Source organism: Aquila chrysaetos, chromosome 5, assembly GCF_900496995.4.
Source record: "Aquila chrysaetos chrysaetos chromosome 5, bAquChr1.4, whole genome shotgun sequence".
Lineage (NCBI taxonomy): Eukaryota > Metazoa > Chordata > Aves > Accipitriformes > Accipitridae > Aquila > Aquila chrysaetos.
In genome coordinates this window covers 69,075,206-69,100,224 of record NC_044008.1, presented here as the reverse complement: position 1 = coordinate 69,100,224, position 25,019 = coordinate 69,075,206, and the positions used below count along the sequence as shown (strand labels likewise).

The 25,019-nt window shown below is 47.0% G+C and overlaps 1 protein-coding gene across 9 annotated transcripts in view; it reads left to right on the top strand.

Moving 5' to 3' along the window:
• Window positions 1-24,840, top strand: part of TMEM104 (transmembrane protein 104) — a 42,919-nt gene extending 18,079 nt beyond the window's left edge. For all 9 annotated transcript variants that reach the window (XM_030013060.2, XM_041123423.1, XM_041123421.1 and 6 more), the window contains 2 exons: window positions 10,662-10,755; window positions 23,268-24,840. In XM_030013060.2, coding sequence (XP_029868920.1) covers window positions 10,662-10,755; window positions 23,268-24,028 — 855 coding nt within the window. In that variant the 3' untranslated portion in view covers window positions 24,029-24,840. The remainder of the gene's footprint in view (window positions 1-10,661; window positions 10,756-23,267) is intronic.
• The last annotated feature ends 179 nt before the right edge of the window (window positions 24,841-25,019 follow it).

Here is a 25,019-nt window from a genome sequence, read left to right as displayed (position 1 = left end):
TTCTTTTGATTGCTCACTTGTCATATGCCTGTGACAGATAAACTAGCTTTTTCGGAGTTTCCCACAGCCCTTGTGTTTCCTAATGCAAAGGGGACTTCAGATAATAACTGGCCTTGTGAATAAGAGGTTTTTCCTGACCTGGCAGAAGGAGAAGCTGACGAGTGCAGTGTTGTGAAAGTGGAATATAAACTTGTTGTACTAGTGACTTAAGAGCTGGAGTTCAGCTTCTGGTGTGTGATTTTTCTTGCTTTCCTTTGTAACTGATTGCGTTTTGAGTAAAAGAAACATCAGCCAGAAGGCAAGCCTCCCTGCTGCTACGGCGGGGTAGGAGAGTCAGCCTTTGGTACAATAGTGAAGCAACTGCAAGACCACAGACTGAAGCAACTAACTTTAAAGGATTAGCCTGTCTCTTTTCACTGGAAAATCGATAGTGCAGGGGACTGGAATGTGTTTTCTGGACAGAGCTGTCTGTTCACAATGAGAAGTGTTTTTTTCCTTAAGTGGAGCTTGGGTTACACTGTCACTTGGATGCTGAGCTTTTCCAAAGGGCCAATCATTCCCCTCGGCCACCTCTAGCTGGCAAGGGCTGTTTTGAAGGGAAGGGTGCTGTGCTGCTGGTTGTATGCCTGGCCAGATGTACTGCAGGTGCTACCAGCCCTTAAGAGAAGCAAGGTGGCTGATCTGATGGGCAGAGGCCACTGGTGAGCTCAGATGGACTTGGCTTCCCCATAGAAGAATGTCCTGCATACTTTAGTGCTTGGTTTGTCTTATGTGATGATGGATAGTGGGCACGAACCTTGGAAGCAAGCCAGCTAAACAAATTGGGCATAGAGGCTCTAGGTATATCTCTGTTTGCTTTCATGCACTTCCTGCAGTTATGAACTCACCATGGTGTTTATTTGGGCTCAAACTACAGCTCCTGCCGCCCAACAGAGCCACCCTGGCAAGGCTGAGAGGGCACGCTGCTGCCTTTCCTAAATAAAGCTGTCCTTTGGAGTAAGCTCATTTGGGCAGCAAGGCACCAAAGCTGACACTATTCTCTCTTGATATTGGAGACCAATCTCTCCCAAGCAGGGCAGGTGTCAGAACCGGTATCTGTTTGTGATCACTCGCTCACTACACCAAGTTGTAAGGGTTTAAAAAGGGCCTTTTAAAATTCCTTTCTTGGACTAGACTGTTCCAGCAGACTCACAGATCTTTCATTTTTGGAACACTTGTAGAAAATAAGTAGTAAATGCATTTCCCCTGAGCAGTGTTATTTTATGCAGTGGTAGTAACAGCATCATAGAAACAGAATTGGAGAAGACCTGTTAAGTCAGCTAAGCACATTCCTGGGAGATGCAGTACAAGCCTTTTTTTCAGCAGCATATTTTCCAGTATTTTGTTCAGTGTTTTAACACCAGTTTTGTTTTTAAACAGAGGTCTGACCTTGCTGCCTGCCTGATTCGCATCAGTGTTCTCATCGAGTAAGACAGCAGTCTTGATCTCTTCTCCCCTGAAATTATCATTAATTCCTTAATATACAGGTAGAAAGCACCAGGGCTGCAGAACTGTGCAGTTATGCCACTCTGAACATTACCAGAGGCTGTGGAGGGAAAGAGCTCTGGACAGACTGGTATCTCTTTATACTTCTAAATAAGTCTGCAACTCCTTAACATCCTCCTAAATTGCGCTTTATGTCTGGGTGAGATCACTGATGCTCTTGTCCAAAAATGTAGATTTTTGGACTACATCAGCAAATCCCACACGTGTCTCATGCTTCTGTAAGCAGGACTATAAATACAAATAATGCAGCTGGGATTTATCTTGTAAGTTGAAGTCGGTATAATGCTCTCAGGCAGAGCTGATCTCTGAAGCCTGTTGCACCAGTTTGGTGTGCACTGTACAGGGAAGGCAAAGGAGGAGGCTGGGACCAAGCAGACTCCCCTCTAGCCCCAGGCAACAAGGCTTTATCTCTTGCTTTTGTGCTGCTGCAAAGTAGTTACAAAGTGTGGGACGTTTCCTTTCCTTTCAGGCAACTCCTGCCTGACACAGTGAAGGGGGGGATAAAGGTGTCCGTGAAACTACATCTTCCAGGCAGCTGAAGAGTCATGTGAAACTCAGCTGAGAAGTTTGTAGGGGAAAAAGTAATGAGGAAAAATAATGGCTTAGTGGTGGAAGCACTGTTTGTGTTGTGGCAGACAAGAGGTTAGTGGCCTTCAGGAACAGTCATCCTTGCTGAACCCAAGTACCTCCTAACCCTGGCAGTTTGTAGCTTGATATGTTTGCAGGGCCCTCTGTGCATCCATGTCATCCTGGTCCATGTCTACCTCACTTTATGCTGTCTAACCCAGGGGCTTTTGTAGTCAATATAAATATTGTTGTAGTTGCCAATACCCTGCCAGGAGAGGCTATGAATATATGCAGGGATTCTGGGCAGTGTCTGTGTATAATGATTATGCCTTCACACTTTGTTGGAGGGAACTCATTAATCTCTCATACCGTACTAATAAATTGGGGAGGCGGGGGACGACTCCTCAAGGTTACCCAGTGTCAGAAAGGAGGAAGGCTCCTGTTTCTTAGCCTGTGGGAGGTCAAAGCAAGCTGGTGGTAGGGGGTACAGCCAGACCTGGCTCTGCAACTTCTCTGCTGTCCTTCCAAGTATCACAAACCAACCATTCAGCTCTCCTGCATCTATCCACTTTGCTGCTTTCCTCCTGCTTGTTCAGATGCAATTAGGAGATGCGGAATAAGGGGGAGACAGGGGTCAAGGAGGCGGTAAAGTGATTACAAGATGCTGCAAATGGCTGTGCCATAAATACTCCAATGATGAAAAATTAGATGCCCGTCACCTCGGGGTTATTGCTAGCCTCCATCTTTTTCTTGTGAAAAATGATAATGGAAGTGTATTTACCCTGGAGAGTGCAAGCTTGCCGCTGGCTGTGATCCTGCACACCCCAGGTGTGCCAGGGACTGCAATCCTTGCACCAAATGACTTTCTGAAAACACTTTGTGCCTGGATTTCTTCACTTTAAGAGGAGGAAGAACTGGTTTTCCAGGATGTTCTCTCCAAAGTGGAAAGTTCCTGGTGCTCAGAGGTGGGCCAGCTCCAGAAACGGACTGCAGCCCTGAGTCAGGATGGGGAGAGGAGAGCAGCACCCTCTGGTACTGCCTTGCTGTCCATGTGCTGCTTCTGCCTTGATGTCCCAGAGCTGCATGTAAAGGCTGCTCAGTTGCCGGTTGGTCCCTGGTGTGTTGGATGCTCAGCAAGATCATAGCTTGCAAGGACATCCACTGGGATGTAAGTACACTTGTTTGCTGGATGGGCAGTTAAAATCAAAAGCTGATGCTGGACTAGAGCCTTTGAAAATCTCTTGATCATATTCAGATCCACTAAAGTCAGTAGCTTTTGGGATACAGGCGCTTCTTTTCATCTCTTGCAGAAGGTCTTCCATTTTGGAGGAAGTGCTGGGAGTACTGTGACATAGGAACCATGAGAGGCAGCATCCAGCTTAAAGGGTACCATGGGTGCAAGTGGGTGAAATGCCACTTGCTTTGCTGGCAAAAACTGGCCTAGCAGCAGCTGAAGTCTTAGTTCTTGGAGGATACCTCCTCCCTGCCTTAAGGTACTGGGGAGAAAGGTGGGTGAGGGCTCCTTGGTGCCAGCAATACGCTTCATGTGAGTTATGACTATAAACCTCTGCCAGGTGTCCAGAGAGCAGCACGTTAATTACCGGAGCTGCTGTGGCAGCAGATGCCTGCTGTACTCAAAGCGTAACTGCCCTTGTTTCTTTATCTATAAATATTCCTTGTGGGATGTCTGGCAGTTGCATCCTCCCTCCGTTGTGACTTCCTGGCTCTACAGGGGATCTGGAGGTTAAAATCCCTCTTGCTTCTCAACTTCTTTGAGCAATCCTTGTCCTGTGGCTGGTTTATCTCTTTTCAACTAACTAAGAGCTTCATAATCACTTGTTGGCTGATAACTTGCTGCCTATCAGCATAGCCCCTGCTGCAGCCCTGCCTCCAACCTTGAGAGGCTGTGGATCTTCAGCTTTATTTTTTTTTTTTTCCAGCTCTCTAAAAAGCTCCTTCCTGAACAATCAGACTCCTTTCATGTATTTATATTTGTACTGTCCACTGCAAGGGGTAAAGCTTTACCAACGAAAGCTTGGATCACCGCCCTCACTGATGTGCCATCTGGCTCTCTAGCTTGAGATATGAGCTCATGCAGGAGAGAAACATGGCCTTGTCACCCTAGCGAAGGGGAGGAGAGATATAGCAGAGGGGGCACCGCGTTGCACTTGAGACCCTTTTCCCTTGATGTGTTTTAGCTGAAAAGCACTGAAGCCCTGGTGTGAGTGACTGGTGCCCACCGCTGGGTAGCATAGCAGTTGCCGCAAGTTGAAGTGGGTGCAGAGGGGCTGCGGGTAGGTGTTGGTGGAGCTGCAAGTAGCTCTGAAATGTTATAAAGCTCGCTCTTTATTTAGGAGCCCCAAACGGGAGTGGGGAAAGCACCTTGCATTTAATATTTCTCTCTAAAGTCAGCCCTAAAAATTCCCAGAGGATTTGAATAGGAACACCAATTCATAAGAAACTACTCTACTGAAGACAATAGGTCTGGTTCAAGCTTCCAACCAGGGATAAAACCTCTGACCTGTGTCAATGGCAGTAAATCAAGTTTTGCTTTTTCTTTTGGTTTGTTTTGGGTTTTTTTCCCCTAGATGTCTCTTTAGACACACTTTAGAGGAGACTACCTGAGATGGGAACAGAGCAGCCAGTCCTTGGTTCTCCTAACATCTTGTTTGATCTCTGTACTTGCACAGTCCGGTTTTGTTGGATTGTTTTGTCTGTCCCTTCTAGTGCTCCTCTGGATTGTGAAATAGCTCTGAGCTCAGGGACATCTTGCAGAAGCAGAATGGGCGTCAGAATTGCCACTCCTGACAGCATGTATGAAATGTCTGCTTTTTCCTCCCGTGCTCAAGGAGACTTTCCTTGTGTCTGAGCACTGAATCAAACAAAGCTTCCTCTGGGAGGTGCTCATTCAGTAGAGCTTGCATCTTCCTGTCAGTATCTTGCTTTGCTGTGGGAATGCTTCGTGCCCATAGTCCTGTATAAAGCACTTAACTCTCAGCTTTCCAGCCAAGGTGTCAAAGTCTACGAAGGAGAGTGATCCATTTTGTTAAACCAGTAACTTTCTTTTTAAATGTCAGCTTGCTCCCCATTAGAGTAGGGTTATTTGCTGTACTCTGTCTTGTGGGAGAGAGGTACTACTGCTCAACAGTTGTGAAATCTAAACATCAATATCTGCAGAGGTGGAGTTGATACTACCCTAAAATGAAGTTTGTCTGAGATGTTGGCACTTCTGTCAAGAGGAAGCAAGAGCCTCCAAGAAAGGATTTGATTTGGGGTAAGTTCTGGTTTTGAATGAGGGTGAGGAAGGCTGGGAGGAGGAGGCAAGGAAAAGGAAGGGTGGCTGGGGCCTCAGCCCAAAAGGACATATTTAAGGAGAGAACACTACAACACCTCTTTACCATCTTCATATTAAAACTGAGGGATCCTCAGTTATCAGTATCCCCTGATATCTGAGACTTGTTAGCTTCACATAGGTATGATAGCCATGTGCCACACAAATGCATTTATTCAAAAATTCTCAAACTCTTTTTGCTCTGCTCCTGGTATATTTGCTGCATTTAACAAGGTTAATCTTCCTGGTCTCACTTTGCTCAGGTAAATACCCTGCTTCTATTCTACCTGTCTGAAAGTTTCCTAGCTCTGAATCAACCAGAAGCAGTAGCTACTGCTTTTAATTCACTACTCAGCAAGCACCAAAGACAGATGCAATTCTTACAGATGAGTTTGTAGAGCATGAAAACAAGCAAGTTCTGATGACAGTTATGAATGAAGCTGGTTTTCAGATGGTCCTCTTGCAAATGTATGCAGGCAGTAGCCATAATGCTGTAACTACTGCATCTAATACATGAATCAGCTATGTTTGGGATGCTAATTGTGCTTCCTGAGCTGTATTGGCTTTTTCTGTAAAAGCTGCATGCTGGGAAGCAGATGAAAGCTATTGAACTGTACTGGTTCAGAGTGATAGATGGACCCTTCAGGTCAATAAAGAACCCGTTTGGTTAATACAGCCCTCTGACTGGCTTGAAGCATGTTTGTATGGTCTGAAAGACTCTTGGCATTAGCTGGCCATCACTTAGTGGTTGAGAGCTCTCTTGGTGGTCCTCTTGGCTGAAACTAAGCTGATAAAACCAGCCAGATGTCCTATTAACGCTTGGTCTTACTTTTGCTTTTTTAAGATAACCCAATAAACAAGGTTATGTAACCTAGTTTTAACATAAGAGCTTTAATAAAATATACTTTTAGAAATATATAAATATATATGAAAATATATTCCAGGCAATGGTAAGCCCTAGTTATTTTTCCCTGTGGCAGGAAGACTGGAGTTGACCAGCCTGTTTTTCACTTTGAAATACTAAGAGCTGACAGGTGCAGAGGCTGGGAAAGTGGTATCAGCTCAGTTGCCGGCTCAGAGAAGCTCCCAAACCTTGGTGCCTGTACTGTTGTGGCTTGGCTTGGTGGGAAGAATGGATTTGAAGACCCTCCCAGGGACTGAGCAAGCTGGTGTGCTGCTTGTGGCTCCTACTAGCCTGCAGGGAAGAGTGTGATTTAGGGTGACAGGTTGCTTTTCTTTCCTCTACAGTAGCTGGCTTCTAATTTTCTGACTGGAAATGTCAGTAAAAGCAAGAAAAACACTTTTTTTTTTTTTGGTCAATAATGTGCTGGATCTTCATGCTGTTTTTCAGCAAGAGAAAGGATGGAAAAATAAAGAATTTTGCATCTGTTGCATTTATTTGCTGTGTGTGGGTTTCATGTACCCTCTGCAGCAAGCTTAGTGACTTGTCTGGCCTTTTCCATTTAATGGAGGAGCTTGGAGAGAAATTAGGGAACCACTGTTAATAGCCAGTCCTGTGCAAAAACACAGTAAAGGTTTCTCTCTGCCATCCTGTGAATATAAACAGCATTTAATAGATCTGATCCTCCTTTTTAGCCGAAGGGAGGATTCCCTTACCTTGTTTAAGTTTAGCAATGAATCAGCCACGTATACCTGCTTGTTTCTAGTAGGAAACCACTTCACTAGTAGAAAAATCCCTAATCAAAGTAGACTATGCTCATTCTGCCTTGGGTTAATTTGCTGAGGCTTAGGAAGAGAATGATAAACTCCTGGAAAACATCTCGGCTAGCTCAAGAGGTGAACTGGAAAACTTGGGAGAGCTTTTTGATGTGCTGGAGCTCTGCATATTTGATTTCTGGCAGAGCTGACTGGTGCAGTTTCCTATGTAGGTTTTAGATTGTTTGAATTACATGTGTAATGAAGCACTTTGTAAATTATATCCCTCTGGGGGAGACTTGAGCTTGGAAAATATCAGGTGGAAAGTCTGGGTGTATGTCTGAGGTGCTTATTTGGGCTTACTTTTTCCTTAGGGAGAAGTTATGAAGCTAATTAACTTAATGGGTCGGAAGAGCATTTAGGTGTCTGGCACAGCGAGGTAGAGAAAGTAGACATACTCCTTCTAAGCATTGTGGTCTCTTCTCATCCTTTTGGGGATGTGTTTTTAAATAGAATTCCTGGCCTTGGGACTCTTTGGAGGGTTGATGATGAGATTAGCTGTAATCCAGGGACTGAGTCTTTGCCCCTCATGTCCTGGCTATTGGTGAGGAGCTGGCCCCTCTTTCCTGACCTCTGCTCAATCTTGTAGAGCTGTACACAATTTTACTTGAAAGTGACGTTAATCTGGCTGTTTAATGTCCTCTTCTGCCCTGCCTTTATCCTTTCAAGCAGTCCAGTGTGTGCTGTGGCTTCCCTTCCTAAAAGTGATTGGCACAAACCCCTGCAAAGCAGGGCAACCTCATCTCATTGCAGGCCTTAGCATTGTTTGTATTGATCTATGGATATCTATCTTGGATCACTAATGGGCATCAAGTGGAAAAGGTAATACATTTCTATTGCATTTGAATTCATCTCTCACTTGGTTCCTTTGGACCAGCTCCAGGATCTTGTTAAGAACAGAAAACACTGATCATCTTAAAGGATGGGAGGGGAATCTGACCATTCAGGCACAATGACTTGTATCTCTTCCCCATGAGTTGAGCAGTAAAGCCCACAGAGGAGGAGGAGAGTTGAAAGAGTCACCCAATGGATTTAGTTGTTTAAGATGCCTTAAGCACTGGAGAATAACTTCAGAAAGCGGAGTGTAACATCCAGAAGACTTCTTTCTGCTTCATTAGCGGATGTTGGGGAGCACGTAGGAGACCCAGGTTCTTCCAGCACCTAATGATGCTTTTGATGCTTTTCAGCAACTGAGCCTCAAATCCATATTAACACAGCTCTTTCCTCGGTGCTTAAGACAAATCTAGGTTTCGGACCCAGCTGCTTTGGTACTTGGTGATCTTGTGTCAATCCTTGCCGTGGTTTGAGGTCCTGTTTTGCCAATTGGTTCTGGTACGTTCCAATTTGCAGAAGACACCTGTTCCTTAATTATCACCATCCTTCGTCTGTCTCTCTTTGTTTCAGCTCTTTCTGACGCATGAGCTATTAACATGATTTGAAGGGAGGCTATGTTGAGCAGTGTGTGTGTTGGGAGAGGAGGTTGAAAGAGATTAGTCACAAACTTGAGAATAATTTCCAGTAAGAGAGTTGGTGTCTACTTTGGTTTGATCTGGGTCCTTGACCTACATCACTCTTTAGTCCAAAGTTCCTTTAGTCCTTTGGGGTTTGTGCACTATCCTAGGACAAAATGGCAGTCTGTAGAGGGCAGGAGAGGGTGACAGGAGAGTGGAGTTAAGGTCCTGATTAGAAGAAAGGAGCAAGAGGGAGAAGAGTAAAAAGAGACTTGTAACTGGCTGGTTTGCTTCTGCGTTAAAACTGGAAGTGTCTTAACCGTTAAGGCTGTTTTAGCTCTTGGTCTTGCCAGTTATGCCTGTGTTGTAGTATTCTGTGTGATTTCAGCGTTTCCTCCAAGGATCCTCAATTGCTTCACAAATCTGAATTCTGTGCATGCGTTCTGTCCCTTTCTTCTTTTTTTTTTTTTTCTTTTTTAGCAATAAAACCAAGATGGTGTAAATGATGGCCTTGGATCAGAATATGTCTTCACCGAGCGATGTGTGAAACCAAGGGTTCTCTCCTTTGGTCCCCTTCTGGGTTTACTTTGGTTGTCTGAGAATACTTGTGATGCAAGGCGTTTCCAATTTGCCTTGCAGATATTCAGAAAGTGTCTCAAAAAAGGTTTCTTGGGGTTGTACTAGTCTTAAAATAGCTTGGATTCTGTTCTGTCACTGACTCTGTTGGGGTCGACAGAGACCTTGAGGTTCCACAGCCTGCCCTTTTGAGTCCCAGTTCTTTCCTTCTGGGGACACCTTTTTTCAAACTGCTTTAAGAAGTCATGGAAAAGAGCAATGTGTAAATATTAATGTTGAATATTAGTCTTTAAAAATCCCAAAGGGATGCTCAACAAATCTGTACCGAGTGTGCTGTGGCTTTCTAGATACTGCGTGCTTACAGCTTTTGGACCTGTTTAGTATATCGCTAGCCTGTGCCATCCCATGGCAGGGCTCTCTTCTCTAACACCTGTTTTGTCTCCCTGTCACAAGTAGCTTCTCTCAGTTCATGTTCAGACCTCAGTCAAGGGGTGTTGTCTTCCTGCAGTAAAGACTTTCTCTTCTGTCTGGGGTAGGTAGGGCTCAAGTGCCACTTGGCGCCTGGGCAGAGGTGATGGGTGCTGCACAGGACACCGCTCCTCTGGACGTGGGCTGACAGCATGGTTGCCTTGTGTGCCCTAGGAGAGTGCTAGAAGAAACTCGCATGGGAAGCTGTATAGTCCTAATTTCCAGCTTTGTTGGATATATTTTGCAACCCAGCTGAAAGAGATGCCACAGACTGGTACTGCAGCATACCCCAGTTTAATTTGCTAAGAAACACTGGTCTCTTACTATACATCTAAGAAGCCAGTGAAGAAAGATCTGTCTTCATTGACAGTACCTTTAATTTCCACACTGACTGAAGTTCTTTCTTCTGACTATCTCTTTGATTATTTTTCTTCCTCACTTTGCGCAGGTTTTCAGCTTCCAAGTCAACAGCTTAACTGTTATGCTATAGCTTCCAGCTGTAAAACAAGCAACTTAAAGCCTGGGGAAAAAACGTTCCAGGCAGACCTGGCTCCATTGCTGTTGAGCCTGGGACACGCCGAAGCTACCCCATCAATGTTAATGTGAGCAGACGGGTCACGGCTATTGCTATTCAGACCTAAACTGAGCATGTACCCGGACAAAGAGGCCACGGTTTAATATTTAATGTTCCAAAAGGCTGCACTGAGAGCTTTTACAGAAATGTGTCAGTAAAGGAGTGCTGTAGCAGTGATAGCAAGCGGCTGAGAGCCAAGAGGATCCTGTGGTCTACTTCTGCCCGAGGCATGTTCTCTGATACCAAGCAGCTTGCTTGACCCCCTGTGTCTCAGCCAGCTTAGCTGTAAAATTAAGCAACAAAGAAAGCTCCATGACAAACAGACATGTCTGGACGTAAACTTTCAAGGCGAGCTTTGCTTTACTGATAAATTCATCTTACTAGCAGAATTTCTGTTTTTTTAACCTAACGTGTGGTTTTGTTGTCCTTCCAGGCAGCATTCACTCTCCTCCTGGGTCCTTTCACCTTCTTCAATGTGCAGAAGACCAAGTATCTTCAGATCATGACGTCCCTCATGAGATGGATAGGTGAGTCTTGGCAGAGTCTTGGCCATCTCTTTACCGTAGATGGAACCTGAGTCACGCTACTGATGCATCTCTTTGGCAAGATATTCTTGTTCAGAAGCAAATGCTTGTCAAAACAACCTCTTTGAGGAGGCTTGTCTGGGCCTGATAAATCTTTGAGGAAAAGGATTTTTGTTCTAGGATGGAATTTCTGGTTAAAACAAAACAAATTGTTCTCAATCAGACGTGAGCTGGTAGATGAAGTTTTAATCTGGTTTGCATGAGAGGCAGAAGGGATTTGGAAGAGTCTCCTGTGTGGGGGCTAACTGTGATACCCACCAGTTGCTGTTCAGCAGGAAGTTTCTCATTTTCCCAGCATGTGTACAACAGACTTTGAAGAATCTTTTGTTTTGATCTGAGAACAAAAGGCAATTCTGACAGACTTTCTGCCCTTAGTTTTAGTTTTATCATCTGTTTGCATTTTCTTTTTCCTGGGCCTTGCTTTAGCGTAGGATGTGCTGCATTGGAAACCCCCAAACCAATGTGTGTTGTCCTTGGGAAGCTCCGCTCTTGTGAGTTCTCTCCAAAATCTTATTGCCAAGAACTTCTGGGAAGACAGATAATTCCCTTAAGGGAAATAAGACATCACTACTTCCCCTCCCCCACCCCCCAGTGCTTTTGTCATCCAAAGGTGCAGCTGCCTCGCATCTGACTTGTATGTGTACATGCCCTTAAAGGCTGAGAGAGGTGTGTGTGTGTTATGGAGGCTTATGTTGAGGTTTGTCTTGTTTTGTGTAATCTGGACAGGGTAACTGATATTCAGAGCTAACAGAGAAGGTGTAACAGCACCAGCAGCTTTTCTGCAGGTTAACATCCTCCTGGTACATGGGTCCAGACCATTCAAGCACAGAATTAGTTCTGTTTATACCTATCACTGACCTGGAATAGGAAGAAAAGCTGCTTCTTGGACTATTTCCCACCGCACACATATGCTTGACCTGACTTCAGTTGGGTATCATCCCTTTTCTGTGAGTTCAAAGGCCTGTGATCCTGTTTGGAAGTGGCTGGCAGTCACTGCAGAGGAATAGAGATTCTGTGTTCTAGAGAATATCTGAGATGGGGTTAAGCAGTTGTCACCCAGGAAAATGAGGTTGGATTTTAAGCCCTCAAGTCTCAGATGCTGAACAGCTTGAGTTAACAAATCCTGACCTCGGATGGTGTGAAAATCCTGAATGTCTGTTTTTCCCTTTTGTTGTCTGAGCACATGAAAGGTTTGAAAGCTCCCATGTTCTTCAGAGAAAGAGGTTATCTCATTAAGGGGTATTAAAGGAAGTTGTGGGGTTTTTATAAAAAAAAAAAAAAAAAGTAAAGTAATCTCTGCTCAGCTCACTGGCCTGTTTCCAATCACCCTGCCTCCTCTTTCCTGATAAAGACATCAGTCAGACCTCATCCTGTCTCTGTGACAACCTGACGCCTGCCTGATCTGCCACTGGTTTCCCTTTAGCCGGCTCCTTCCAGTATGAGGATTGCTAAACCTTGGCGTAAAGGCAGAACTGTTTCTCTTTTTCATCGCTTGATGGAGAGGGACAAAGGCAGTGTTTGCAGAAGTGTAGGGGAAATTCATGCTTTAGCCTGATTGATTCCTGCGTCAGCACGCTGGGGAACAGCTGCCCCAGATAATGATATTTAATGACCCTGACAGCACCTCAGTGGCTACTTAGAGCAACAGATTCGTATGTGTACAATGAGTGATAGATTTATTAGGAAAGACAATTTATCAAACAGCCATGTGATGCAGGGAACAGAGGAAAGCTCTTGCTGCAGATTCCAGGATAAGGATGGATCATGTACTGCCAAGATTTATCAAGCTGGCTTCTCCCATGTCCTCACATCACTGCTGTCCCCTCCTCCAAAAGCAGGGCTGTGAGTTAAACACGGGTTGGTCTTTTGTTGATACTTGGAGAGCCTAGATCCTAAAGACTGGTCTTGGCTGGTGTTTTGTGGTCTCCTGAACTTTTCCTGCCTGAATGCCAATGGACAGATGTGGACTCTCTGTCCTGCTATAATCTGGGCCTTTTCTTCATCTTTCTTTATTTGGTTTTAGCCATGTGGTGCTGAAGGTGGTTCTCCTTCCGCAAAGCACTCTGAGTGGCAGAGCTGAACACTGGAGCTGCCAGCCTGTTTGTTTTGCTGGGTAAAAACCTCCCACAGGGATAGTGGCTTATTCAGCTTACCTGTGTCCGCTGGCCTGGTGTGGATGGGAAGCTGACCCATGCTTTGCGTCATGATATAAAAAATCAAGCCTACTTGAGCTGGGAGGTCAGTACAGGCTTTGCAACACACCTACGGCAGGAACCACTGCACACCCTTTTCCCCAGCCTGGTGAAAATCCCCTGTGTTTTGGAGCAGCAGTGGCTGATGTAAAGCTGCACTGCCCCGGGTGTACTGGTGATTCAGATGACAGTGGCTGAGAGGATGGTTCTTGGCAGCAGGGAGAGCTAGCTGTGTGTGAAGGTCATTTCTGATGGTGTTTGTAACAGTGTCAGCCTTGCCTTTGAAAGTTGCTTTCCCTCTTTCTCCTGATCTAAGTGATAATCAAATGTCACTAGCCTCTTTCCAGAGCCTTGTGCTCATTGCAAGCAGCACATCAGCTAAAAAAGCCTACAGCAGTCTCTTTCCACGCCTCATGGACAAGAAAAAATTCATTCTGTCTCTGAAAAACACAGTCTTAAACACTGGGACCTGAACTAGAAATTAAAAATGGGCCAGTTCAAAGAGTGTGGAGATGTGGCAGGGATCAGCCCTTCATCTGGCTGTGTTTTTTTCTCCCAGGGTAAGGGACTAGCCAGGACAGGCACCTCTGAAGTCTCTAAAAGGAGAAAGTTGAAGGAGGAGCTTGCAAGCCTAAATGCCATACTGCTAGGGCTCCCAGACAGATGGGTTCTCGTTGTCTGGGCCTACTGAACACGGAGAGCTCATCTGGAAACAAGGCTGGCATGGCGAGGCGTTTCCCTGTCAGGACGGATAGGAGCACAGAGGGTGGATCTGCGTCTCCAGGTGGAGTGGGGCTGATGGCAGAGAGAGGGCTTCCAGAGGCATCGAGCTGTTGGCAGTCTTCTGAAGAATAGCAGCTTACACACTTGGCTGCAAAACTGATTGCCACCTCCTGTGGGTGAGTGCCAGTGGTTAAATTCAGTGCAGCAGTCGGTGCTTGAACTGCTGGCCTTATCTGTGCTTAGAGATCTCTGTTCTCTCGGAGGTGGTGGGTGTGTAAGGGTTTGCCTACACAAGCTCTCATCCCTTTCCCAACTGTAAAAGCTCCTCAGGCTGCTTTGTCAGCCCTTTCCTGCTCGTGCCTGAGCTGCCTTGGGAGACTGAGCACAGGCACCCTAAGGGGTGTGACAGGGAGCCTGTCTGCTGTGCTTCCCTGGAGAAAGGGCTAGTCTAGAAAAATCACTTGTTTAAATCCTGGTAATGGTGCTTACAGTGAAGCCTTGATTTGAGTTAGGGATAAAACCTTGTTGGCTCAGCCAGCTCTCGAGCAATGCTATTAAGAGCAGAGACAGGGCCCAGACTGGTTGATCAGGTAAGGATGAATCGTCCTCTTGGGGTGAGGAGGATTCCTTCCCCAAACTGTAATTCCTTCCTTCCTTTCAGCTCCCTTCCACCTCAGCCTTACGGAAGTGTAGAGCTGCTCTTAGCCCAAGTCCTTTACCAGTTCTGGAGCCTGTCTCCAAGTCTCTTACAAGGTGCTTGGAACAGGGTGTCTCCTGCAGAAGGCTAAACCAACTAAGCCTTCAATTCTGCTGTTTTGGACTTCAGGCTCTTTTTTCCTGGAGGGTTTAAATCTGTGGTGGCGATGGATTGCTCCCTAAAGAGACTTGAATATCTAGCTGGTTTTTTTTCCCCTCCTTTCTCCAATCCTGATCAAGTGGGTGGTGTTAGGGTGAGCTGCTGGAAGGCATGGCACAGCAAAAGGGACTGAGCCAGGTAAGTCTGATGCACTTCTCGAAGCAGAGGGGACATAGCTGGGGCACAGCCCAACCTCTTTATTATTGGATAATATTGGATAATAACTGTCTAGCAGCGTCATGGGAAAGGATATGGATTAGGAAAGATAACAAAAGGACAGGGCTTGGTGGAGCTCAGCAGCAAACATTGGGCTATTGTGTATTAAGCAGCTAACCCGATTAATTGCAGCCTGTTACAGCCTGAGATGCCCAGCTCTATAGGTGAGGACTGTTGGCTTTAAAGACATTGGTAGCATGATTATCGCTGCTGTTATTGAAGAGTCGCTGGCAAGTGTTCCCAGACAGCTCCCACGTGGGACATTTGCTCTATGTGCTGCTCTTGATGCTGTATTGTAGTTATTAGAAAGTATTGTATTTTAATAAAGAGACATTTTATAGAGGAATAAACTTCTGGGTTTGGTTGCTGCAGGCTCAGTTCTCTCTCCCTGTAGCACAGTCGGATCATACCACATCTATTCAAGTAACTGCAGCCCTCAAGACAGAGCATTCCCAACCCTGTCCGAACTATGATCTCACAATTATATGCCCAGAAATAAAATCTCTCCCCTAGCTCTTTCCCCTGGCCAGTAAATGGAGGGAAAAAGGACAAGAATAGCTAGGAAGTCTGTGTTAAGCTCTTTTCTCCGTCCTGTCCCCTTGCAGGATACTGGGTAGAAGGCTTCTAGGGAAGAAACTAGGAAAGGGCTCTCCAGCGCATGCTGGTGAGGCTGACTTTCCATATCTACTAATTTGTCTGATAGTTCTGCTCTCTCCACGAGAATCCTGCTCTTTACAGGACTCCCCAGCACTTCTCTGCAGAGAACTGGTCTCAGACCGTCTCACTTTGTGAGCAGGTTTCAGCTGCTGTAGTAACTGTTGCTGCCATCCTTAGCAAGCTTAACCAGCCAGGCTGGAGTTGATTCAGTGCAGAAACCTGGCATTGCTTTGCTACGTCCTTTCACCTGCAGAGACTGAGAATTGTAGAGGAGGCTGATATAGGAGGGGGTGACAATTATCTGAAGTCCTGTGTTTCCAGTCTCCTGCAGAGAGATTAGTCCACCAGTGTCCATGGTCCCTCAAGGTGGCCTCTTTTCCACATTAGAAATGGAGCTTTCTGCAAACAGCATAAGGAGGGACCCGTTTGATCTCTGCCCCTTTCCTTTCACAGAGCAGGGCATACTGGAGTGGCAAGGAAGAGGGAATTGGACTGTAAATCAGGACACTGTTGCGTGTTCATTCTGACAAGCTTCTTCAACAAAGTTAATTCATGTTCTTGCTTCCCTTTTGGAGCAGAAAAGGCTGCTGCCAGAGCTCGGGGTAAATAATTCACCAAGAGAAGTGAATATATTTATGAAGAGTTAGTTAAAAAGCTGTGCTTCTGTCATGCCTGCTTTCAGAGTTGTTGGCTGAGGAGCTCATTTCAGTGCTGTTTGTGGGGGGCAGTGGGGTGAAGCAGTGCCTGTGTGAGTGAAAGAGCCTTGTTAGCTTCAGATGCAGATGGAGAGTGACGTCTGGTGCCAGACGAGACCACTGAAATACTGCCTGAGGAGTTGACGTTCCTGAAAAGAGCACTTTATCCAGGCAGCAGGAGATGAGCTGATGGGTCTGGGAGCTGGAGAAGGGGAGCTGAAAACGTAAGGACACATTCAGCCCTGCAAAAGGGTCCGGATGGTGGTGCCCACACAGATTTTCAGAGTGGGTGTGTGGAACGCAAAGGTGCTCTCTGTTCAGAGTGTGTTGTTGGAACAACATGATAAAAACTTTGCTGGGTAGGGCCCAAAGCAGGATGGGGAAGGTGTGGCTAAGGCTGCAGAGCACCTGGATTTCATGGGACATGGGTGCTCTGTGCTCAGTGCTTTCCAAAGCATGCACAGCCCTAGCTCAGGCTCATGATGACACCAAAGTGCGTGTTCCTCCCTTCTCACAGAAGAATAAATTCTCACATGGAGAGAGAAGTGACTGTCAAAGCTAACAGACCAAGTCAACAGCAGAGCTCAGAGCTGAGTCCTGGTTGCAGAGGCTTTATGGTGCTTCTGCCAAAGGTGACCGGAGGAGAGCGGACAATAAAATACACAGGTAATTTTCCACCAGAAGCAAACAAGCCTTGCTGGCTGCTCTTTCCTTCCCATATGTTGAGATAAAGCATCCGTGATAAACACCAGAGTGCAGAGCTGTTTTTCTCCCTGTGAACTGTTGCTGGTGTGCAGATGTCTGTGGAGACCAGCTGATGTGGGCTGAGAGGGGCCAGCTTCACCGGTTTCACAGCAGGAGTTGTTACCACGGTAGGGGAGGCTACTTATAAATCTTGGTTATTGCATAGCAAACCCTGCCCCAGACAGTTAAGAAAAGCATGGAAATAATGCCTTTACAGCAGAGAAGCCCTGCTGAACTGCTTTTTGACAGCCAAAAAGTCCTCGTGGTACTTTTTAATAAATTTTCCCTTTGTGAACGAAACGGGCTCTGCCTGGCCCAAGGCCAGGGTAGCGTCTGAGACGGTTGCAGCAGGAGCTAGCCAAACCTGGCAGAGTGGATGAGATGGCAGGGGGAGTGGAGGTGCCCGAGAGGCTTTTTCTTGCCTTCCTGGTAAGCTGCATCACACTTCTGTGATCTTAGCGTGCCCAACATTTGGCTGTGCTTGCCCTGCTGTATGAGCAACAGTCCCCTGCCATGTAGACCCTGCCTTAGGCTTTGGGGCAGGTAGGCTAACGCTGACCCTGCAAGTCCCTGCTCTGCGTTAGAGGAAGGAGCCACACTGATATCCCACAACTTTTGCTCATACCTTTCTTCTGGGAAGTAATTTCCCTCCTCTTCTCCTTCTGACATCTCTCTCCAGAGAACTGCTGTCTTCTGTGAACGTATCCATCTTGCTTCCCCACAGTCTCTACACTCATAAATCCTTCATCTTCCTAGAGATGCTGTTTTAGGCTCTGTCATTGCCAAATCTGATCCTTAACTACTCCAGCTCCCACATCTGATGGAGCAAACCTGGTTTTCATGTAACCTCTTTACTGTCATTTCATATAGAAACCTCCTCTGAAGGTTGGAGTAATTTAACAGTTGCTGCTCTGGAATTTACAGAGAGCTGGAGGTCATGAACCAGTGACAGGATATAGCTTCTGCAGAAGAAACTGGGTAAATGAGTTTTAAATTTAAGAATCAATGTCTTAATTTCAGATACTTTGTTCTGCCAGCATGGTGAACTCTAGCTGTGCTTTAATACTTCAAATGCCACAGCATCCATAGTGCCTGGCAGTTCCAGAGTTGCAGTAGGCTCTTAAACTTGCCCAAAACACTGATGGAAGGCAGCTGGCTCTGAGGGGGGGGCACCAGCATCCTAGGAAGACATCAGTAGCGAAGTAGACAACACAACTGTTGGGTAGGGATGCAGAAGTTAAGACTGTCTTGTCTTGACATGATGCTGTGCTGTTCAGTATGTACAGAGCAGATGCTCTTGCTTTTATGCCCCCTCTCTTGAAAGAGCTGCTTAACATTAAATGAGATCTGTTCCTCTGTTTAACAGTGGTCTGCTGTGTTCTGGCTTGATGGAGGACCAGGATCAAGGTCAAGGTGGGGAGAGATCTTCCTCCTTCCAAAGAGAATGGGCTCAGGAAACTGATGAAAACATTCTCCTCTTGGAATCCATCATGCCACCTAATGTATGAAAAGGGAAGCAAGTGGTATGCGTTGTGAGAGGGTGATTCATTATCATTATTTCCCGGCATATTGATTCTCCGCTTCGACAAGAAAGCTCTGTCACACCGTCAGCCGGCGGTGACGGATGGCCCTGCCGCAAATGTGTCAGCAGCGCAACACGGCGCCTGCTTAAAGAAATGGCTGTGTGTGGGGGTAGGGGAGCAGCCAGGCGCGGGCTGCTCCACTGATAGTGGGGTGGGGTGGCTGTACGCCACTGCCTCTCGGGATCCCTGGAAGGGATGGCAGGCAGGTACAGCGATGTTCTCACCAGGCTTTCCTTGTGGAAGGAGGAATGAGAGTAGGGACAGAGTTGGAGAAGATGTGACTCAAGCTGTGGTGAATGGATGTGCAAGCTCTTTCTTCCTCTGACTTTACCTTTGTGACCCATAAAATACAGGTGGTTGTCATGTAAACTTTGTTCTGTTTTATTTTTTCCCCCAGTTAGTCTTTTACTCATCCCTAGTTTGTGGCTGTCTACCCCCGTGCTTTCTAGAGCCACTAAAATCATCCTTGTTGTAACTGGGACCAATGCGCTGAAGGTTGAAGTTCACTATTGAACCTGTGAGGCAACATCTGTCTTTGGCCCTCCTTCCTGCAATCGCAGAGAGGTTATGCAATGCCACGGTTCTGCAGAACCTCGCTTCTGAGCTTGCTTCCCCCTTGCCAAGCCACCTCTTTCTGAATTACATGACAGAGCATCTCTCTCCTCCCTGTTCCCCAGGGTAGCTCAGTTCAGGATCTTCTCCATTATTTTCCATGTGCCAATAGGGAGACAGAAGTGGGGCACCAGGTGAAACATCTCAAAAGCATAGTGTCTTGCCAGGGATGCAAGGGAGGGTTAAGCCAGAAACTCATTCTGAGCTTCAGTTCTTTTTCCAGGAACCTACCACGATGGCAGAAAAACCCCCATATTTTAGCCTTGGACTTCTTTTTTTCTGCAATATGCTTTCGGCAGAAAGACGAAGCTTATGTACAAAACAGCATTTTTCATTTACAAAGGTGTTTGTTCTGACTGCAAAACAATCCTTAAACTTAGAATGGCTAAATTATCTCCACTTTGCAGCTCTGTTATGCTTCTATCAAAGTTCACAAAGATGTATTTTTTAATATCTCAGACTCTCATATTTCCCAAAGTGCACTTGGTTGTGTGCTCATCCACATTCATTCTTCTTCCACCTGCAAGAACCATAGGAGAGCTGCCCTATCTCTGAATCCAACACCTCCTGAGTTGAGCAGGACAGGCAGCAGTAGCTGTCTTAGCTGTCTGCAAGGTCTGTTTTGTCTCAGAAGAGCCAGTTTTTGCTCCTCAAAGAGTGAGAGGAGGGGTCTGTAGGGAAAGCAGTTGGACAGTTGTGATGATATTCATCCTTCAGTAAAAATGACGCTCAAACATCTAGAGGAGAGAAGATGAGACAAGAAATGTCCTTTGTGCCTTGTTGACTGCCAGGCCTATCTGTGGTGTGTGGGTTTGGAGTGGGTCTAACACTGTTGGAAAATGAGGCCAAGCAAAGCCCTCAATTGCTTTTTAAACACTTGTATAAAGCAGGGTTTAAAACAAAGTTTTCATGTAACCTACTAAGAGTCCATGGTAGTATTGCTGTCCACCTCACTCTGTGGCTCAGGGTGCTGTTGGTCGTGGTATCTGAAGGTGTTTCATCCCTGGAGCGTGTTGCTTATATCCTCTGTCCTGTGTGTAGAGGAACAGATCAATGTCTGATTTCGCCAGGATCCTTGTGGCGAAGGAACACTGTTGGACTGTTGGTGTGGCAACTGCAGGTGACTTGAAATTGTATAGTGTGACTCTCTCTTCAGCATGCTGTCCCAGGTAGAGGAGGATGTGAGCAGGAGCTTTGTGTGTGCCTGAGGATCCTGTCCTGCCTCTTGTCTGCTCAAAGCTGCCTGTCACTCAGGGTCTGTCATCTTCTTTTCATCTTGATTTATCATCCAGCATAACTAGGTTTCAGAGTTTCATTTTTGGGCTTGCCTCCTCCCAGGGACAGAGAGATAAATCTGGCGTGCAATTGTTTTAGCTCTCTGGTTCCAGCAGTGAGAGACTCTTCTGCTGCAGGGAGTGAGAGAAAACACAACCATTGAGGCAGGGCTGCTGTTGTCTTCTCTGGGGCTGGAATTGTGCAGGGAGGTTTCCAGTTTACCTGGCACCACTTCTCTCAAGGATCATGCTTCTGCAGAGCACCAGTGCTAGGGCAGGGGGAGCACAGCTTGCCTTGTCGGAAACAGTGCTAGTTTAGATCTTAGTATTAGATCATCACTCCTTGTAACTTTAATACATTTAATTTCTGCAAGAAGTGTTGAAGGAAAAAGAAGGGTTGTGAATTCTAGCTGCTTAAGCCAAAGACTTCTATCCATCATTTAGGGAATCCACAGGAATTCTGTTCCTTCAGTGCTCCCTGCCAGGAAAGTGCATGTCATGGCAGAGGAGAGCCTGTGGGTCTCTAACTGAAGAGATGCTCTGAGGATGGGGTGCCAGCCTGGAAGTTCCCCTGAACTGGTCTTGTTAGCACTGGTGTGGAAAGCGAGGCTTTGAGCCAATGGTGAGAGTGAGTTTGGGGGATGGAAATAGGTCGCTCTTCACTCTGCTGAGCAGAGCAGGTGGAGATTTAATGTCTAGTGTGCAGGGGAAGAGGTGCAAGACTTCTGCAGTTACATCTAGTCCAGATACAGGACCAGCTCAGGATTGGGCTGCTGAGGCTGACCACCTCTCCCAAGCGAGAAGGAAAGGAACAGTCTCAGCATACTTCCAGAGCTGCCTAACCTGGTTTGTGTTATTGCTCAGGGCACCTTCTTTTCCTTGTAGCCTGTGCAGCCCTGGGGAGTGCAGACAATGACACATCACCTGCGACACAGCTCTTTCTGGCTATCTAGCTGTAGCAGATATGGCTGGCAAGTGTCTCCCCTCTGGGGAGCAATGCAGGAGGCACAACAACTGCACCTGTGTTCACAGTGCCCCTCACTTGCTGGCTTGAGTGAAGGCGAGGGGAATTGCACACCCCCAGAGCAATGAGCTGTTGCTTTCCACAGCCCTCTGTGACTGCTCTTGGGGAAGTAAATAGAGCCCAGCACTCCCAAAGTGGCCTGGCCCTCGTGGTGTCATGAAGGAATAGATCTGCTGTTATCAGTCCAGTGTTCGTGGAGAGCTGTTAGACTTGCCCTGTCACTGGGAAACAGTTGGAAGCGAGAGGTTTCCTGAGGCACCACGAGGTGAAATGCGGTGTGTAGCTTGGTAAGCGCTCAGCACAAAGCTGGTGTTTGCTGCAGGAAGAAAAGGAGGATTGCTGTGAGAGGAGAAACTGGGTTTTGGAGAGTGCTGGGAGTGCGCAGGAGGCGATGTTCAGTTAAGGTTAATCTGGGCTCGCTGTGGACAGAAGAGACGGCGTTCGCTAACTGCTCTGTAACTATCTTTCCTAGTACCGTCCCTGGCAGGGCTTCCCAACTCCAGCCACCTGTGTCAGGCAGAGCAGTACTGGGCACAGAGCAAGGCAGTGTCCTTGTCACCCCACCGTGAGCCTGCCCGGCTCACAGCGCCAGTGGCCAGCCTCCTATGGGCTTGGCTGCAGGACTGTGTGCTGCTCTGTTTAATTCCTCTGTATTTATATTTATGACATTCAGAGTTGTCCATAGTAGTAGTCTCAGCATTTTGTTACTTTTTTCATTGCCTGATAATTCACAGCTCTGCTCCGATGCCTCAAACCAGTGCAGGAGACAGCTCCGTGCAAGCTACAGCGGCCCATCCATTGCCAGCACCAGACTGTAAATCTTGCTGCTTGCTGCCCTGCCAGGCAGGTTTTTTTTCCCCTGTTCCTTGTTAACTCCAGCAGCTGATGATCATCTTTCCCAGGTCGATGTGATTTCTGTGACACCAGAATTAGTTTTCTGCTGGTTTTATGTGCCATGCTAGGAATAACAGTCTAGCAGTAACTGCTTCTGGCTCAAATTTCCACTAGTGGAGTAAATAAGGGCATTAGCCCAACCTCCTCAATTCATTTTTGTCCATAGCATGTTGCATTTTGTGATAAGCTTTGTAAAATGTTTTTAGGCTTTTCCCTGACATAAGTGAAGGGTAGACATGCAGACTTTGTGCCTAGAAGTGATGAATTTTAATAGCAGTCTTTCAGTGCTGCTTTAGTCCCTTCCAGACTGGCTTCTCCACCCTGGGATTAACTACAGACAGCCTGTTCCTCCTGCCCAGGAAATGGCTGGCTAGTTCTTGCTCTATCGTGCTTGACACATCACAGGGACAGGAAAGCTTGGTAGTAGCTGCTGCTCCTGTGCATCTGCCTGTGTACATAGGTGAGGTCTTGGAAACGTAAGTCTAGTTGCAAATGTGTAGGAATATTACTGGGGTTGACTGCAGCCAGGTTTAATTTTTTCTTCCTTTAGAGGTCAAAGCTCAAACATCTCTAAGCCATTTTTAAATGGTGATGTTTAGCCAAGGTGTGTGGTAGAAGCATCTATGGACTGAGACCCTTGAGAGTCATGGGCTTAGCCAGCTGTGTTAGCGTTACATTTCTGAAGGGCCCAGAGCAACTGTTTGCTGTTGGGGGTGGGAGGGTGAGTCCCTGTGGGAAGGAGACTGGAGGGAGATGCCTGCCAAAGGCAGTCCTGAGTCCATTCCCTTATCTGCTGACTAGCACTGAAAGCAAGTCGTGATTAATTCCTGTGCACCTTGCCTGTGATGTACCACCTTCTCCAGAGATAAGGAGATGCTCTTGTGGAACAGGAGAGAGAGCTGGTGCCAAGACTGCTGGTGCCAATGGGAGGAGGGTCGTGGGGAGTGCAGACCTGGGCTTGACCTGAAACCTTCTCTCTCTCCAGCTTTCATCCTCATGATTATTCTGGCCCTCATCCGCATCAGCAGAGGCCAAGCTGAAGGTCACCCGTCCATGGCCCAGCTATCGGGCATCCGCAATCTCTTTGGGGTGTGCGTCTACTCCTTCATGTGCCAGCACTCCCTGCCATCCCTCATCACACCCATCTCTAAGAAGAAGCATGTCAACAAGCTCGTGCTGCTCGATTACATCCTGATCCTGGCTTTCTACAGCCTCCTGTCCTTCACTGCCATTTACTGCTTCCGCAATGACACCCTCATGGACATGTACACGCTCAACTTCACCAACTGTGAGATCATCAACATTGCCTTCATTCGCTACTTCCTGGGCCTCTTCCCCGTCTTCACCATCAGCACCAACTTCCCCATCATCGCAGTGACCCTGCGCAACAACTGGAAGACCCTTTTCCACAGAGAAGGAGGGACCTACCCGTGGGTGGTGGATAGGATTGTCTTTCCTGCCATCACGCTGATTCCCCCAGTGCTGGTGGCTTTCTGCACCCACGATCTGGAGTCCTTGGTGGGGATCACGGGAGCCTATGCTGGGAACGGGATACAGTATCTCATTCCGGCTTTCCTCGCGTACTGCAGTCGGAAGGACACTCAGCTGGTCTTCGGCAGTGGGACGGTTAACAAGCACCTCTCCCCTTTCCGGCACACTTTCTGGATTGTGTTCGTGCTCATATGGGGCTTTTCTTGCTTTGTGTTTGTGACTGCAAACATTGTCCTGAGCGAGTCAAAACTCTGATGTGGGGGTAGCGGCATGCTCCCTCCTGGGCTCCAGAGACGTCAGCATTTCAGCTCCCCCTCTGGGACTGTGGAGTGGGGGGGAGAGGCAGCATGAAGGGAAGTTTCCAGGCCGTTGGCTTGGTGGCACAGGTTAGACCTGGACACAGACTTTCTTCACTCCATTTTGGGTGTGGATGGAGTGGACTCAGCCTTGTTACAATCTGATTCTCAGACCCGCTATACAAAGCCATGGGGCTGAGCCCTTGGCAGCCTGCACGATTAACCAGTGTCCAGCCATTTCTGCCTTCAGCTCTGTTGGAGCATCACTTTCTCTGTCCCTGCAGTGGCTCTCTGTGTGCTGCAGGTCTCAGCACACAGGAGAGCAGACAGCCTTGGCTGCTCACTACACTAATTGGCTAAATGTCTCTTCTCCCAAAGGCAGGGACGTGCTGTGCAGAATCTGGCAGGAGTTTGGGAGAACTGAGTCTCTTCTTTCTGCTGAGACCCTTCAAATCAACCTCCTGTACCAGTTGAGGGAAGAAATTAGGGTGGGAGTAGACCTAATTCAGAAGAAAATAATTTTGTGCTCTGTTACTTTTTTTTTTTTTTTTTTTCTAGAGGCATTAACCTGTTTGTGCACCATGGATTGCCTGGGATCTGAGATCTTTTGCTTAGAGCTGGAATTCTCCAGCCCAGGAGTTTACATTCACACTTCTCATCCTGTTCTCCTGTGCTGTGGCAACCCCAGCCGGACAGAGCAATGCCCCTACGCATGCAGGGATACAGCTGTTCACCCCTGGAAAGGAAACTGCAGCCTTGCTTCCCTTGGCTCCTGCATGCAGCTCAGTGGCTTCAGCAGGCAGAGCCCTTCTCCCTTTCTTACCTTTGCACAGGGCTGGTACAACCAGCCAGACCCTGACTCCAGTGGTCAGGGTTTGTGTTGGCTGGGGAGGTGCTAATTACCCAGTCCTGACACGTGTGAGGCCTGTAAGAGCTCTGGCTCTGCACAC